General features: G+C 42.3%; 1 protein-coding gene across 1 annotated transcript in view; it reads right to left on the bottom strand.

Moving 5' to 3' along the window:
- The window catches only part of STT3B (STT3 oligosaccharyltransferase complex catalytic subunit B), a 51,050-nt gene extending 40,668 nt beyond the window's left edge, over positions 1 to 10,382 (bottom strand). Inside the window, exon 1 of the mRNA XM_063155167.1 lies at positions 10,135 to 10,382. Coding sequence (XP_063011237.1) covers positions 10,135 to 10,367 — 233 coding nt within the window. The 5' untranslated portion in view covers positions 10,368 to 10,382. The remainder of the gene's footprint in view (positions 1 to 10,134) is intronic.
- Between the last annotated feature and the right edge of the window lie 8,417 nt (positions 10,383 to 18,799).

Here is an 18,799-nt window from a genome sequence, read left to right as displayed (position 1 = left end):
TTGCTATTACACACACATGCTTTGAAGCTGTCACAAATGTTAGTACAGAAATATTCAGAGACTACACCCACCATTGCCTCCTCTATCCTCTGTCCAAGAACATGCCCTTTCAAAAGCAAACCACCTCTTTGACCAGACAGCTACACTGGTATATACAGTTTGGTAGCTACAGCCCCTCTGTCTTAGAACATTAAAAGGAGGAGTTTCATTTCCAAAGCCATTTTATTAAATCAAAGTGCATCCTTTTGCTGCTGCTCCACTGTGACATAAAATGAATGTGTGGCCGCCCATGGAAACGGGGAAAGGAGGAGGCTAGAGCAAGAGGTTCAGTTTCAATTCAGGTGGGGTTCAAAAGTCATGTACTGCAGGGGTATGTGAGAGTGGTTGGGAAGGACCTGGTGTAAGTTCTCAAGGGACAGTTCTTAGGTCACATAATCCTAAATCTTCTCTCTTCTTGCTCTCCAAACATGAATTAAGCTGGTCTGTTCCAGGACCTTTCATGCTTCAATCCCCACCAGACCATATGCCCTCTCAACTCTCTCTCCACAAATGCGCTGTTCTGCAGCCTTTTCTTCTTGAAGGTAGCCCTGAAAGAAGACAGCAGATGGCACCGTGTGGAACACACATTCACAAAGCAAAACCATGATGTGCATAGCTAAGAATGTTTTGTTGAAACCAGAGTGCAATGGAAGCATAACGAAAAAAGAACACTGAAGTTGACTTACAAAAGCAAAAGCCAGAAAATAAAGTGATGGAACAATTACAACCATGACACATTTCACACAAAACACATCCAAGCTTGTGCCTAGCAAAAACTGGGCTTTATTGTGGGAGAGTGGGGCTAATGTTGGTGAAGTAAAGCTGGAATACAAAATTAAAACACTAAAATTTCCTTGGCTCCCATTTAGCCATAGGAGAATAATTACAGTTGTCATTACTAGCTGACCTGAGACATCACAAATTAAGATACTGTTGCTAATGTTTTAAGGTAGTCTCTCCAGTGTCAAGATCCATTTCCTATTTGGTGAATGAAAGATTAAAACTGTTACAGAGTAAAATTAATTGCGAGACACATGCAATAGCTTTTCAACCGTTACTTCAGACATCTGACAATAGATGAATCATTCTAGTCACCTGAGTAAGATAAAAGTCAAAACACAGTAGCATTACCCAGCTTCTTGGAAAACTCAAACACTGCACTGGCTTTCACGACTCTCATTCTACAACAGTGAGTCAAGGAGACATCCATTTACTGTCCTTGTTACCACTGACAAAATGCCAAAGCTCCAATTTTGTTTTGCTGACTTTCTAAATCAGAAGAATTGCAACTTTAAGGCATTTTATCTATTACCAGAGAAAGAATTAAAGACGTTTTAAAGACCTTTAATACCCAAATCATCAAATATTTCAACCATGAAGATGAAATCACCTTTGTCCAAGATAAATGCTTCAAAAATATTTATGAAATTCTAAGTTATTTAACCAAACTTCCAAATGCTATTTGGGCTAAGTTTAGGACAAGGAGTTAGCACATTCAATGTATGCAATAGATAGATAGATAGATAGATAGATAGATAGATAGATAGATAGATAGATAGATAGATAGATAGATAGATAGATAGATAGATAGATAGATGGATGGATGGATGGATGGATGGATGGATGTAAAGTTAGGTAAGTGCTCAGGACAGGAAAGCTTGTTTTGTTATGTTTTGCTCTGCATCACTCTATTGTCAAATCCTCTGGCTATAGCACACACATTCTTTTAAATGTGTTCCTCTCAATCAGCTGCATCCTCTAAGAGGTACTTTCCATGCCTAGACTTTCTTAACATATCAATCTATTGTGAAGATAGGAATAAAAATAAATAAAATCACACTTCTTGAATTTTAAAAAGTTGGCTATCATTTATAGCATAGTAATTGTAAAAAAGAGAATACAGAGACTGAAGAGACTGAAACAATAAAGAACTGAAAAAATGTAGCTACATGTATACTAGAACAGTTTAAAATTACACAATTACATGTTATTTCCCCCTTCTGCAAAATCCATATTAAACCAACAGGATATAGAGTGCCCATCCATACAGTGAGCCACTATTTTGAACAAATGTAAATAATACTTTGTAACACAGTCTGAAGGAAAATAGGTATCCCACTAAGAAAACCATCAAAAATAATAATCAAGCCAAACTCACATCCTCCATTGCAATGTCGTTTCCCAAGGAATTTGTTTGTTTAAGTAAGGGAAGTTTTGAAAAGGTGTTTTGCAATTCCTCATGGATTATCAGCTGAAGAGAACTTGAACATGCTCTTTTACCTAACAAACTAACATAACCCATCACTTGACTGCCACAGAAAATTATATGATAAGCATTGTAACACCTGGAAGATATTATCATTTACAGTTATTTATGTTAGATGGGCTCTGAAAAAGTAACATTTGATACTGGACTCGGGTCCCCCACAGCAGAGAGACATTTTAAATACCATTTCCTGCTCTTAAAGCACTCATGTACAAATACTCAGTTATTCCTTGTTTAAAACAGACCATTTCTTTTTCTAAAGCACAGGAATATTGCCTCACATAATAGCAAGCACTTTTGAAGTATAGCAACTATTTAATTCTCTAAAATGCCAAAGGAGCTTTTACTCAGGGAAAGCAGCAGTAAGTTGGGAAATACAGAAGCTGATCTATTTTATTCGTATTTATATCCTTAAATTCATTCCCCAGGCTGCTTCAGCTTATGTAAGGTGTGGTGCAGCATTAGGGTCAATTTCATGGTACCCCTCCAGCCCAGGCCTAGCAGTTATCCACATTATAAACACCTCTGTTTGATGCCCAGACACAGCTCAGATGAAGACCACAAGCTCTGCTCAGCTATGTGGCCGGAAATGCACTCTGTGTGCTGGACATACTATAAAAAGGCCAGAGCAATACAAATCCTAAGTTCACTTTGTTCTCCAAGCAACTAGTGAGACTGATGGCTCCAAGTTTTGCTAAAGGAGTTAATAATAATAAAAACATTGTCACACATCCTGCTACAGGGTGCAGGCTCCACAGGCCACAAAAGGAGTAGCTTTAACAGCTTTCCTAAGCAGAAAGAAGCCCTCAGGAGTAGCCCTAAATGTCAGTAAAATTACATTTCAAGAATGGAATTTTCAAAAATTCAGGAGGAAACTCTGCAACACATGCACAGTTAGACATGAAATGGAAAATAACCTGACTAAATTAGAGGAGATTCTTGTGGAACAGCAAAGACACCTCCCTAAACATAGCATCCCCTCAATTCATTAAAACTTAGTTCCTACAGGATTTTGAATTTTCTTGCCAACTATACTAGCTAAAATTTTTATTCTCCCCTTCCCCCACCAGATCAACATGAGGCAGGTTCAAAAACATGAGTATTAGGATTACAGGCTGCCAGGACTAGAGACTATTAGAGAGAGTTATGATAGGAAGCAAAGCTAACTTTTATAAACCACTCTAACCCTACGTAATCAAATCAAATTTCTGTTTTAAAAACTGATCATATTAAGCTGTTCAAATAATAGGATATCTGCCAAAAAAAGTCCATTCAAGGATTTTAATTGTAGCATTTGCTATAGTTAGTCAAGTGTTTGTGAGTGTTCGCTGAAGACCACTTAAAAAAAATCATGGCATTAAAAACTAAACTTGATGGTTCAGTTGACCCAGCCTACATAAAACATTTGGATATGTTTTCTTTTTCATGTTTCATTCTGCTATCCATAAATCCATAAACGGGTCAACACTTTGCAAGCATTCTATCTCACCTCATATGTTTTCCACCAGAAGTCTGTAGGGAGTCTCTGCACATGTTTTATGAACACTGCCCCTCCTACCTATCATGCATAAGCCCATTACTGCACCCACATGAAATGTGATGAGGTGCTCACCCCAATTACAAGCAGTGCAAGTGAGGAGAGGAGCCCTGCGTGCTAAGTAAAGATAGTAGTAGACAATAGTAGATACAGAGCAGGGATTTGATTCTTGCATGACTGCTATTTTATGAGACCACACAGTGAATTGCTTTTCAGCTGCATCACTCCGACTGAACAAATCTAGCCTGAGGTTTCCCCACTCACAAAGCAGTTTCTGCTACGCCTTCAACTCTGTCCAATGTTCTTTTACCAAATTATCCTTCTTCCATTACAGTTCTAATATTTACCTATTTCTATTTTTGCAATTTCTCAAGCGCTAGAGAAAAGCAGTACAGTCAAGCGCACATTGTCTTGACTTTACCACCATATCAACCTTACAGAAAAATTTACTTTTCAAAACAGCTCCCTCCAAGTAGGTCAACAATACCTTATAATGGGGAGATCCCAAAAGCCAAGCTAACCTGTGCTAACAGTTTCTCAGCCCATGTCACACTGCAATAGAAGTGGTCAAAAAGATGCCTGGTTTGCATCCTCCTCATTAAAGGGTAGGTGGAGGTGCAGTGGCAAAGCCTGGAAGACTATTCCCACATAAAAATCTCTAACCTTTCCCTTCACGAGCACACAGTCCCCACTGAATCAGATCTGGACTCTATGCTAGCATAATTTTCCTACTATAATAAAATGGCAGAAATGAGTTTGAGTTACCTGAAATTCTGTTAAAATTATTAGTATTACTAGAGTATAAAAACTCATTTCAAATATCAACACTAAATATAATATTAAAAACTATATTTCAATAAAATAGAAATAGACTACTTCTCACTTCACAGAATCAAAACACTTGTGAACGAAGAACATGTAGTAAGTTCTTAATATGAATCTCATGAAATTTGCAACATCTCAAAATTAATTCAAAGTGATTATATTCAAACTGAATTGGAATCAAATTCTTTCCTAGAGGTCTGGAAGTTGTCTAAGATTATAAACAAAAGGAATTGTTTTGGGAAAAAACCCTAAAGTCTGTGAGAAATGTTTCCTAAACAGATCCACATTTATGCACTTTACTTGTACAGGACTGTGTACTGGGTTGAAAGGCTCCAGAAAGACAGATCCAGTTTGGAGACCAAAGTGCCTGTCAACTCTCAAGAATTCTTTTAGTACACAATCTGCTATTTTCCCAGCAAGAGGCACTAGCAGGGAAGCAGTGGCCAGATGAACTACCTGGGTGGGCAGTGGTAATTGGTATTATCGACACTATCCTCTTTGCGCAATTTTTTCTATTCTCCTTATGAACACCAACTTAACATGCTCTTATTCACTTCTTCTTTCATCACCTGCTGCTCCAGTGTCTCAACCTGCTCTGGTTTTATTTGTATATGCCTTCCCTCTGTCACTCAATCTCAGTTTATCCCCTAACATCAGTCACTATTTACATTCCCTCCTGATGTTCATACTCTTCCTCAAAAATAAGAGATTAAACTGTAATATAAAAACTGGTAGCAAACCAGCTCAGGAAACTAAAATGCTATAGCATTACAACAATTTACCTCACTGAATTTACTATGACTGCTTTAGAACAAGCAAGAAGAAGAAAACCAGACTGCACATTGGGCAACAGAGGAGAACTACTCCAGAAGTCAACTATCAAATTAGGTAACTACAACACAAACCCACAATTACCAATGACTGATCAATTCCATACATCATTTTTTCTGTTCACTTCAGTCACACTTGGAATTTTAAGGAAGGTTTCATGTCATATTTATAGATGCTAAATTATGTTTTCATTAATGAAACAAGTTTACAACAGCTCAAGGATCCATCTGGCACACATGATTGATTTGAACATAGCAAAACCTGTATATTTGACTGTGCCTGAGATAAAAATCTCAACTTCCTTTAAACCTGCCTGTCTGTGAAACTGAAGCAATGACACTGACCTCAGGTTTATTTTCACCACTTCATCCCCACTCACCAAACCCCACTAACACTAGATTATGGCATCAGTGATGAGGAAGTGAATTGCTATTATATCTATAAGCCATATTTGCTACCAGAACAATTGTGTTACCTCAGAACGAGGTCCAATAAACAATGGGCACCTCTAATGGCAGGTAAAAAGATGGTAGTTGGAGAAATCAATGCTGCTGGTTTGGAAGAGCCCAAAAATGTGCATGAGATTGTGGTAGTGCTCTTCGTTACCAAGAGCAGGCAGGGATGTAGAAGACAACATTCCCAGCAGGAGAAGGTAGGCAAATGGAACTGACAAAGCTTACTCTGGTGCATCATCCTGCACGTGCAAACTGGTAGGGAGAGGGTCTCATGCTCACACACAAGAGCTTTGGTATTCCAGCCTAAGAAAGCTTTCACTAAGGTAACTGGTATTAATCTGGCTTTTAGCAAGATGTTAAAATTCTCAGGGGAAAGAGAAGTTTGATCTCGTGTCATGGGATATGATTAATGATTCAGATACAGTTCTCACACGTGTGACTTAATGGTAAGAACTGCACAAACACAATGAATGTACTATTTTGACAGTGCTCCCTGAAGACTATTGATGTACCAAAAGTTATCATTTCACTTGGTAGCAGTATCAGAATGCAACAGTTTTGCTATATCTATCTATCTTATATGCATTCATATGCACACATACAAATTATTTTTTATGCACACACACACAATATACATATACGATGCAAGAAGCCAAAAGAAGTAGCATATGGACATGCTGGAGCTGTACTTCAGAACACCAGTGCATAGAAAGGAGCCTCTGTTCAAGGGCTCCATGATTTTGGTTGCCTTGGTTCTGCATCCAGGTTGACATTTAAGGCAACATCTGACAGTAAGAATGCTCTCACTTGACAACTGAGTTAAGTCTGCTGTTGTACTTTTGTGTGCAGCTTTCACTCTGCACTTGTGTGTACACAGCACCAAAATTAAGCTCCTGGTCCACCCAGCTGCCAAACAAGACATGAAATCTGTCCATTCCAATGTACCATCACTATCCATGTTTCAAGTTCTTGGCCTTAGAGTAAAATCCTGGAATTAAATGCTGGAGGCCTGTCAATGGCACATCTTAATGAGCTGCCTGACTTCACGTATCAGCTCACCTGACCTAGAAGCTGCCAAGAAGTACACACATTTCTCAAAGTCTCTGGACCAGGTCAAGTATGGAGAGTAAACATGACATGAGAAATAAATCAAAAAGTGAAAATACTGCATAAAATAGGTAGTCAGTGTGAAAAAAACCCCAGTAAACTGAGTCATAATGTACAGGTCACAAGTTCTTAAGTGACAGCATGGTGACCTCAAAATACCAGTTTGGTTTTACCTTGCACTGGCATTGTATTTCAGTGGAGATCAAAAATCAAACACCACCCTCCCTTTACTGCCTTGGCCTATCGTACTACATTTGGGTCACTTCTGGAAGAAATGCCAACACAAGTGAGCCTCAGTGGCTGATTTTACAAAAGCAGCAAATCTTCTTTCTATGCCAAATCAAAACTTAGGTTTTACTGTCAGAAAGGCAGGTCGAAAGGGATGTTAGGAACAAAAAAGTGGAATTTGATTCAACTAATATGTAGAAAACCCAAGGCAATTCTGCCTTTCTTCCTACCCTTGGTGGCTCCATATGTCCATACCAGAAAATAGGATTCCTAAGTAAATGGGAAAGCTTTCTACACCTTAGAGGCAATGATATTTTTCAATTCAAAAGAATAAGTGATTTGTCTAATGCTCCTCATTTTGTCAGATATACCTCAGTTTCCTCTCTGGAGCACAAAACAAATACTAGAGAATAGGTGACTGACTTAACAACACACTGCAAGATATCCTACACAAGCTTGACAGGAAAAGCCAAAAGAATTGAGAAAAATATCAAACCGTTTCACAGCAAAGTCTACAGCCACTGTCCTGGAAAAAAAAAATCCAGTTTACCTGGAGAAGCTGCTAAAGAAGTGGTTTAAAAACATTAGAAACAAAGCACTGCTACAAGTCTTTTCATAAGCTCCTTTCCCATATTACATTCGGACTTGTAAGACCCTTGCAACTGTGAAAAACCATTCCCATCTAGCTACTCCACACTGTTTAACAGAACAACATAAGTTTTATTCTTTCCAACAATTTTGCTGCTGCAATAGAGAAAGTCCTTTGTTTTCACTCAGTTTCTACCATTTTAGGTCTCTTTCCTACTAATTAACTTAAGTGCATTTGCCTCTACCATTTCTGGCTTGCAGCAACACGACACTGGCATGATTCTTGACATTTCAACTGCTTCTCACAGACCTGCATTAAAATCAATGAGTTTTGTCAACTTCATCTATTCCCTAATTAACAAGGGTACATCCAGCAGCACAGGCAGCAATGCCTTCTGTTTGTGTACTCAGGAAGATGACTTTGCATCAATTTACACGTTGCTTTAAACAGGAGTTTATCTTTACAGCGAGATCATTACTATGAACTTAACTCCCATAGCACCATTTTAGTGTCCTTCAGGGCTTAGTAAGAAGTTACGCAACTCAGCACTGTAAAATTTTCGTTTATCCAACAAGGATGAGTCTTGATTATAAAAATCAGATAAAAGTGGCACAAAAAAATGTAGGTTGCATGCCTAAAAGTCTCCTCCATAATAGAAAGGAAAGCCTTTATGCTTAAATTTAGATTAGAAGGTAACTACTTCACAGGATACAAACTCAGGTCCGTAGTCTCACTGTAGATGTGTTTAAACTATGCTTCCCCTCATTCTTAACTTTATTAATTGGAAGTCTGCACTTCTTCCATTCATTTGTGTCTACAGAAAAACACTTAAATCATGGGCAATTACTTGACATTTTGAAGATATTTTGAGATACTTGGCTTTCACATCACAAAGGTTTATTACTTCACACAGCATTTAAAAACAAAGCCATTCCTTGTTCTCTATCCACTATTCTGAGCCACGATTTGTGAATGGATTACATTTGCGGGTGGGGGGGGAGAGAAGTGAGGGGGGAAAAGCCAACTAGAAAAGAGGAAGTTGTGCTTTTGAAAGTATCAAAGTGGAGTGCACGCTTTGCAGAGAAGTACAATTTCAGCAACAATTTTAGGTGAAATTTAACACAGAATATCTAGCGTGCATTTCAAAACGAAGCATCTCCTTCCTTTGTGCAGTGAGACCCAAGACATAAAATTTTAAATTTAAAAATCTGATAATTCACTATTCTAAAGTCATCTGCCACTTACCCTACTTAAAGTTCTAAAAACCCCACGGATTCCCAGGACGAAGTAACCAGTAATATAAAAATTCATTGTCACGTTTTTGCATTACAACAACCCTGCCCCACAAGTCTTGTCATCTTTCACTTCGCCTTGCTGCAAGGAACGAGTGCAGCATTTCTTCATCTCATCCATAAAATGGTTTCGGTCCCCTCCAAGAGGGAAAAAGAACAGACGGCTTCTATAGGAGGGAAAGCAATCTTTGGAAAAATCAAGATGTGCGGGAAACAGCAAAAGTCCTTGGGCTCAGAAACGCAGCTCCGAAACACCTGGCAGTAAATCAATGTCACCCATTTCGCCGTAATCCCTCAAGTCACTTTTATGAAGATTACTTCCTGCAGTGCATTCCTCGCCCTGCTCCCTCCCCGGCCGACAAGGACTCCAGCACAGAGCACTCCGGGAAGCCGCACCGCGCACACGGCACCGGCGCCGCGACAGCGGGAGCGGACCGGGGCGCGGGTCACGCCTGGCACAACTGTTTCGCTACCAGCCCTGACTCCGGCCCCGCTCCCGATTCCCTGCCAGCGCCACAACTTTCTTTCCCCGTGCCCCTCGGAGAGTCCTGTCGCAACTCCGAGGGATGCGGGGGGACTGCCGCCGCCCCGTTCCCGAGGTCTCCGCCGCAGGGGACACCCCAGCGCCGGCACCGCCGCTCGCTCCCGGCGTTTCCCTTCTCCCGCGCCGCGGTGGCGACCCCTCACGCTCCCTCCGACCTGCCACAGCGTGTCCCGTCCGCACCGCCTCCCTCCCTCTCCGCCTGCCTCCCTGCTCGGCTCCCGGGGCGGCCGCGGCTGCCGGCTCCCTGCGGGGAACAGCCAGGGGCGCAACTTCGCGGAGTGGCGGAGCAGGGGGCGGGCGGCGGGGCCCTCCCGCCGTCCCCGCGGCCAGGGCGCAGGGAACCCGCGGGTCTCCCCCGCCGCGGCTCATGGCGCGGCGCTTTCCCGCCTCCCCGTCCCGCCCGGCGGCGGCGGCGACTGACCAGGGGTCGAACTCGTGGATGATGCTCTCGAAGCGGATGACGGCGAAGAGCCGGGAGCTGAATCCAGCCAGCCAGGCCAGGAAGAGGATGGTGAAAGAGAGCAGGGACTGCCAGCCCGCCGGCTGCGACAGGCCCCCCGACAGGCCGCCGCCCGCCCCGGCGCGGCTGTGGAGCGGCGCCGCGGAGTTGGCGGCGGGTCTGTGCTTGTGGTCGGGGGCCGAGTGCTCCGCCATGTTGTACCCGGGGCTCCCTCGCAGCCTCTCCCTCCGCCCGGCGCGTGCGGGGAGGAGGAGGCGGAGGAGGGGAGGAGAGGAGGGAGGAAGGGCAGGGGGCGGGGGGCTCGGCAAGGGGCGGGGCGGAGCCCGCCCGCTCTTGCTCGGCGCTCCTCGCTGTCTCCCCGCCGCCTCCTGGCGCACCCGGGCTCTGCCTCTGCCTCCTCCTCCCGCGGCCGCCGTCACCGTCCCCCGGTGCGGGGGGGAGAACGGCGCGGCGCGCGCCAGCCCGGGGGGCGGGGCCATCGACAGCACGGGGGCGGGGTCAGGGAGCCGGAGGGGCGGGGCTGGAGACGGCCCGGGGCGCGCGCGCGGCTCCGAGGGGCAGCGCCGGGGTGGGGAGGGAGCTTTGCCGGCAGGGGGCTGCGGACGGGACCCGGGCGGGAGGGACAGGGGCGGATCGCGGCTCCCGCCCTCCCTTCTTCCCGAGCGGGCCGTTTGACATTGCCGCCCCTCCGGAGCGGGAGGAGCTACCGGGGGAGGGCGGGGCTCCCAGGAGAAGGCGAGGGGGCGGGACCGATCCCCCCGGGTAGCGCCCTCCTAACAGGAACTCCGGTGACGGCCTGTCACGGAGCGACAGGTATTTAAAAGGGGCGGGTCATCCCCGAGTAGCCAATCGGAGCGGCACGGCCCCGCGCGCAGGGGGACGTCCCTCGCAGTGCCAGCCGTTGGGGCAGTTGACTGGCAGTCGTTTGGTCCAGTCGGAGCGCGGCGTGCGAGTCACGTGGGCGCCCCCGGCGCCGTGCCCGGGCGCTGCGGTGCGTGTGGGCCGGCGGGTGGTGCCGCTCCCGGCGTGCTCCGGAGGGGCGCGGAGCGGAGCATGCCGGGAGTTGTAGTCCGCCTTGCGGGGGCGCGGCGAGCCCGGTAACTCCGTTTGCTAGGAATGTTTATTTGTCCCGGTGGAAACTGCGATGGCTGGCGCTGAGGGATGTGGGAGAGCTTCGCCCTCATGCAGTTGAGAGGAATAGCTTAGGGCAAGGTCAGGGAGAGCCCTGTGTGTGCCACTTGCCTCAGCTGGAAGCACTTTTACGGAATCCATCAGTGCATTAGGTTGGAAGAGACCATGGAGGTCATCGAGTCCATCCTATGGCCGAACACCACCATGTCAACTCCGCCATGGCACATGGAGCCAGATCCAGCCTTTCCTAAACACTCTTCATTCCAGGGATGATGACTCTACCAGGCGCAGTGACCAGCAAATGGACACCTTGGCTTTTTTGGGAGGGAGGGATTGTTCGGGTTTTTAAAGTTGTCTTTTTGGAGTTTTCCCATTGAAATGGTATTTGAGAGCCTTTTTAACTCCCTCAAATATTTTGCAAAACATGTGGCTATAAGGAGAAGGTGGAGAAAACTGAAGGCTTCCAGGGTTGCACATGCCTCATCAGCTTGAGGCATGCTGGCCTTTTTACTACTCTGAGATGGCAGGGGACAGCCTGCTTTTAGAAAAAGTGTGATATTAAACACAGGCAGAATAAAAAACTACATGGCTCTTTGCATTGATCACACAAACAACATATGTTTTATGGTTTTTATGCGGGGCTTCAGTTTTGAAATTAAATAGCTGAGGACTGGGCATTCCCTTTGATGCACAAATGTGGCTCTTCAAAGGTCCTGAAGACTTGCAGTTCAATTTCAGCAGTATGGATGGGGACCATACTGGGTCTTAGTTGACTAATACAATTCTAATTAGACCTTGCTGTTGTCTCTAGCTTTGTTTGTTCAGCAGAGGAAGAAAACAGTAGGTTTCTTTCTATGCGCAGTGGAAACCTTCCTATTACAGAATCCTAGAATGGTTTGGGTTGGAAGAGATCTTAAAGATTATCTACTTCCAATCTCCCTTCTGTGAACTTCTTCCACTTAACCAGGTTACTCAAAGCCTCATCCAACCTGGCCTTGAACACTCCCAGGAATGGGGTATCCTTCAGCTTCTCAGGGCAACCTATTCCAGTGGCTCACCACCCTCACAGTAAAGTATTTCTTTCTAACATACAATGTAGGCCTACTTCCTACTTCCTCTCAGTTTAAAGCAATTCCCCCTTATCCTGTCAATACCTGCCCTTGTAAAAAGTCCCTCTCCAGATCTCTTCTAGGGGCCCCTCAGGTACAGGAAGGTGCTCTGAGATCTCCCTGGAGACTCCTCTCCTCCAGGCTGAAAAGCTCCAACTCTCTCAGCCTGTCTCCATAGGAGAAGTGTTCCAGCCCTCTGATTATTTCTGTGAGCCTCCTCTGGACTCATTCCAACAGGTCCATGGCAGTGCTGTCCTGGAGACCCCAGAGCTGGATGCAGCCCTCCATTGAAGTGGAAAGCTCTGTTCAACAATCCTTAGAGAATGTAGCAATTTTTCCTCAATGCCTGCATTATCCAAGGGGAGTGACTTGGTCACTGCATTTGGAAGCAGAGGAACTGTATTGTCAGGTGTGTCATGTGTAGGTTTTGATCTGAGCATTTTGATATGCTGTTGCTCCTAGAGGACTCCATTTCACTCAGCCACATAATGAGGCTAAGGAAAACTTCTGGAAGATTTTGAGTTTCAGTTTTGCTGGATCTGGCTTTTAAAAGGCTAAATTTTTGTGAGGTAGGGATTTTTTGTTTGTGTTGGTTGTGATTTGTTTGTCGTTGCTTTTTTACACACTGTATTCTTTCTTGCTTAAGTAGGCCAATAATATGTTAGAGATAGACATTTGCCCCTTTTCTGGTGTTGTCAGTGAGGCTTTTTTAATGAGCTGACCAGCTGGCATTTCAAGTGAAGGAATTTTTTTGTTTTAATTGGTTCATGAGCGCAGAGCAAACGCGAGCAGAAATTTGCAACTATCAAGTGTTTTCTAAAAGGTACTGGCTGATTTTACAACAGGCTCAGTCCTGATCTACTTTTCTGGATTTCTATTCTGTCAGTTGGCATCCTGCTTTTGGTAACAGCAGTTCAGGCTTAACGATGCAGCAGAGGAGCTGTTTCAAATGGCAGTGTTGGACGCTGAGAGAATACCTTTGTGTTTTCTTTCCTTCCTGACCGTTTTTCTCGATGTTAAGGAGCCAAAAAGGACCCATGATTCATATTAGCTGGGGAAAAAATGTGTATATCAGACCTTTTTTTAATGTATAATTTACTACCAATGTTAACTTTCCTTGATTTGGAATCTGATTTATTTAAAAATTATTGCAGATCATGGTGTGGATAAGGTTATGTGATGTTTACTTTAAATTTCAGTGCTATAACTTTTACTTGCAGCAGGGAGGTTATATCATTCTGAGTGTACTGTCAGAGTTAGATCAGACAATTTTTTGAGCATAGACAAGCCCAGACAATGTGATTTATTTGAATGCTGACTAATGGTAAAGTGTTTCTTTGTTATTGGTAACAAATTACATTGTTGCCTATTTATTTTCAAACTGTTCAAAAGGCTGTACTCTTGAATATCTCAGAGCTCGGGCAATGAAATTTAGTGGCAGCAAAAGCTCAGTTCTAGTAAAAGCTTTTATTAATGCTTCTGTAAATTTATTGTTTGAATTGAAATAAGGCTTAATAGTCTCATGATAAAATCAATCAAACAAATGCAGACAGATGGAAATTAAAAGACTCATAGGTAGATGGAAAGATTCAGTGGGTTTGGTACTCCATGGCCATGACAGCAATGGAAAGGACATTTCTGTAGAGGAGATGAAAAAGGTGCCTACTGGAAACTGCATTCAACCCACACTCATAGCTTGATAGGCAGGGACATTTTCCATTTCTCTCTTTTCATTTTATCTTATTTTATTTTTACTTCCTCCATCCCCCCACCCCATCCTCTTGTGTTCTTTGATTTGTTTCAAGGTAATTTGGTTTGATTTGTTCCACTATGTGTGGTGGTGCATTCTGTGAACACAAAACCCCACAAAAATGTCCACATTAGTGACTGAGAAGTTGACTTTGCATAGTGATTATGAACCATTTTGTGTATAGAAAATCAGTTTCCTATTCTGAGCGTGTAAAATAATGGCCAAATGCCTTAAGGAAAGAATAAAGTCTTTCATTTCCAAGTTTCCTTAATAGTGGAATTATTCAGTGGATAATGCCAAATGCAGAATTCATATTATGGTTGTACAAACTAGAAAAATCTTGAAAGATGTGGATCTGCATATAGGAAAATGTCAAATGAGAGCTTTTCATTCCTCAACAAGAGCTACCATGTGTCAGTACTGCTGAAAGAATGACAGCAAAATTCCTGCAGAAAAAACTCCACATGGACACATCCAGGAAATCAGTTATTAATCAGAAGTACACAGACTCATGGTTCATATTCTCACCAAACTTCATTAGCAACAATTCAGCAGTGTTTAGTAACAGGAGTAGACACCGTAGTTTAGAAAGCCATTTGAAGAGCTGTTCAGGTTTGAAGTGAGTAAACAAATCTCTTTGTGTTCCTGCAGCTGAACAAGTTGTTAAGCTTGATATTAAGATATTTTGAGGATGACTTTAGAAATTAATGACACAATATCTCCTGAAATGAAAAATATTAAAATAGTACACTTAAGCATAATTTGGTGTGGTGGAAGATACTTGATTTCAGCTATGTGCTCAGATGGTCATTGATTTAAAAATGTTCACATGAGAGAAAACATAACCCTATTGCCTGAAATTATCTTTGGGAATCTGAAGTTTAATACACTTAAAAAATCACCATCTATTAGTCTCCATATAGACAAAAATGATGTGAGTTTACTCTAATTGTAAAATGGATTTTACTCAGCAGCTGCGACCCTTTGTGGATATGTGTAAATCACTTAAGCAGTGATACAAGATGGTCTGTAAAGAGTTTTGCACCTGTGTAACTATAATGAGGTTTGTAATTGATTTGAGTAGAAATTGCATAACTGGTGTGTTTAGACAAGGCCTTCATCTGGCATTTAATTCAATAACAGGAGAATCTCAAACTGTACAGAGTTTTATTAGTGATTTCTTCTTTTTTTCCAATAGTTTAAATGTGTTGATATTGCTCCTCTGCTTCTTCTGTCTTAATTATCCTGCTTAATTTGCCTTTCCCATGACCTATACTGTGGCAAAAATCACTCCAGTCTGCATGCACAGTTCTGCTTTTTGCTCTCCCTAGCCAATCCCTGACATAATCATCTGCCACCATAACCTTTTGCATCAACCTGCCTTTACTTGTGAAAAAAATGGGGCTTTTCTATCTGCTGGGCTGGTGCCAGCCCTGCTAAATCTTCATCCCTTGTTAAAAAAACTGAAGGAGAGACACACACCGGGCCTTTCTTTGAATAAATAAAAAATGCCATACTCAACGTTCTACATGCGTATTTTCTCACCCACATACATAAATGCTGTGCAACATTTAAAACCTGTGGACCTCTGAAGTACCTATCTTGAAACATGTTTTGTCATCTGTAGTGTTTGCAAGCACCTTAACCAGAATTTCATTGTTCTTGGCAAATCCTGCACTCAAGTGTTTTTACAAAACTTTCATTTTATTCTTTCTGTTAAGAAGGAGAGTACAGCCTTGGGGATGATCAAAAAGAGGTTTTAAAAAAGGCCATTTTCTTCAGGGACATCACTAAATGGCTCCTCTGAAGAGTGATGTTTAACATGTAAATGCTAGGTACCTAGGTGTTGTAGATAGTGGGTCTTATTAAAATATTTTGTTGGAACAGCAAAGCTGCTCAGGGAACCAGGCTGGAGGGTAAAGCCAACCTCTGGGGAGTGGAGTAAAAGTTATATTCAGTTTAAGAATATGAGATCTCTCTTTGTTTAGTCACAATTAAGGTGAAATTTGTTGAAGTGAGAGGGGAGAAAAGAGTATAGGAAAGGCATTCTGCTGTTTGCTGTAACACCAGCTGCTGTTACAGCATCAGGGTAAGATGTGTGGAAACAGCAAAAAACAGAGGGCAGAGAGGAAAAAAAAATTTTAAAGTCATTTAAAGCCTGTTTAAATCAATGGGAGATTTTTCTTGGTAGCATGTTGATCATCCCTGACTTGAATTTTTCTTCCTTGCCTCCCTCACCAGAAAATTCCACATAGTTTCTGGTAGACATTGAATGCGGGGGAAGGGGGAAGAGATTTTATTTGCACATTGTCTGTGAACTGTTGCCATAATTCATTAAAGCTTAGCTCTTCTGATTTTAGTTTGGCTGATAAATTTGAGCAAGTTGTTTAAGTTGGAAAATTCTTCTGCAGTATCAAAGAATACTTCAGTAGGTGGTAAAAAAGAAAATGGCATAGTAAAATATCAGCAAAGAATTCCCCATCCCTGGAAGTTTCACTGTAAGTATTGTGCAGTATTTTTCCATAATTGGGTTTATAGTCTAAATGTGCACAGCCTTGAGGAAAGAAAATTTTAAAGATTGTTTCTAGCGCTTTTCTCTTGGTAGCAATTCAGACTAATTGTCTCCTTGCTGTTTTCTAGACTACTTGTAGGTATTTTTCTGGTCAACTGCTGCATTAATAACTGCATTAAAATTGTAAAAGAATTTAAGTCACATTGTTGTGGAATAAACTGTGCCAAAATGCACTATGCAATACAAAATAGGAGCTTATGGGTGCTTTGGGATAATATAATTTCAAACTTTCCTTGCATGTAGATCTGAATTGAGGACTCCATCATTGTCAAGAAGAGAACTCAGCAATGACTACTTTGACTTTATATCACTTGAATTTCTTTGGCTTCCTCAGTGGCATCAAATGATTAGAGGATTCAGAAGTGAAAAACTGATGTACTGAGGTGAAGTTACTCTGAGGTTTTTACTGCCTTCTGTCCACATATGAACGGAGACAGCACATTCTGTGATATATTATCTGTAGGCTTCAGGTCCCCAGCAATCTCTTTTTGCAAATGACTCTAGTGCCTGAATCCTAGATTTACTGTTATCCAGTTGAATTTCTGGGGTTTTTTGTTGTTTTTTTACCACTCTTATCATATGTATTCTGAAACAATGAATCTTAATGTTTAAAATCCTATCCTGGGGAAACTGATCCCACAGTAATTAATCTAATCCTTACTGCTAAACTCTCTTCTTGTGCCTTCTTTTCTTAAATATGGTTCCACTTTATACATCTTAGAACATTGTAATCCCTATTGATACTCTATGCCATTTCCTTATACATCCTCCCTGTTTATGATACTTGCTCTCAGACATAAAAAAATCATAGTATCTCCAATTAATTTGTTTAGAATGGATTTCTAGTTTTTACAGGAATGCAGCCAAATAAATTTGGTGCGAAAATAAAGATCCTTTTCTTATTTGACTGTAGCAGAAGTACTGATGCAAAAACAGGACCAGGGGACAGACTCTTCTGCCAAAGCAGCCAAGACACTGTTCAAGGCAGGGTTCATTCTCGTCCTTTGACGTGGCAATCAGCAAGTAATACAGCATTAATGTAACAAGCCATGTCATACCTTTTAAAAGCCTCTTTGTTGTCTTCTGGTGTGAATTCTGTCCTCTAAAATTCTTCCTTGTTTTTGGTGTTGTGCTCTCTGTACTTCTGCATTTAGAGATTGGGAGGGAGGAGGAGTTGCATGAAGTTGTCTTAAACACAAAGATACAAAATTGACTTACAAATGCTGATTTAGTAACTCTGCTGCCCTGACACATGCATTCAGCCTCCCTGGTCTCTCCCTTCTCCCATCTTGTTTGATATTGTGCCATTTATTTTTACATGGAACCAGTGTTGCTTGAGATCACCAAAATTGCCAAGGCAGGTGTAATAACTCTAATTTCAGTACTTTTCCTTTTGAGCTAGAACAGATGCACTTTGGTTTTGCATGAAGGACTACACTCAGTATTGCTTTGGCTTCTTTATGCCATGGATTTTGTGCCAAATTACTGACCTTCAAAATTGTAAGGGTGAGAGATTGGAAAAATCTTCCAGCTGTTCCCTGTACATATGCCTCAAGTGTGGACCTTTATGTACAGTATTTGAGATTCAATGTGAGATCCTTTCCAATCCCATAAGCTACTGCAGGGATATCTGTCGTGGAGCACTTCTTCCCCTTCCTTCTCCTTGGAACTTGGTGTTCCCTCTGTTGTTTCTAACTCTTTTCTAACTCTTACTCCTCCTCTCTCTAGCTGATGCCTTGTTGTATTTCTTGGATATATTTCAACTTGGCTGTTGGGCTCAGCCTTGATCTTTAGTGGATCCACTGTAAAGCTTTCTGGAGCCACAAATGTCTGGCACAGACCCTGACCTCTTCCCACAGGTTTCCAAGTCCACATAGGCAAGCTGGATAGGGAATGTGACCAAGCTATCTGCATCATGATATCTTTTAGCTGGTTACCAGGACTTTTTTTTTTACTTTACTCAAATGTCTTTTTGTTACATACTGTTCTGTTTATACAATGTCATGTATTGAATATTGTGTTTGGAGGCTGTATGTATTTCTGGAGTCATACAGCTTTTGAAAA

This window comes from Melospiza melodia, chromosome 1 (assembly GCF_035770615.1).
Source record: "Melospiza melodia melodia isolate bMelMel2 chromosome 1, bMelMel2.pri, whole genome shotgun sequence".
Classification (NCBI taxonomy): Eukaryota; Metazoa; Chordata; class Aves; order Passeriformes; family Passerellidae; genus Melospiza; species Melospiza melodia.
This window is presented reverse-complemented; position numbering and strand designations above follow the sequence as displayed.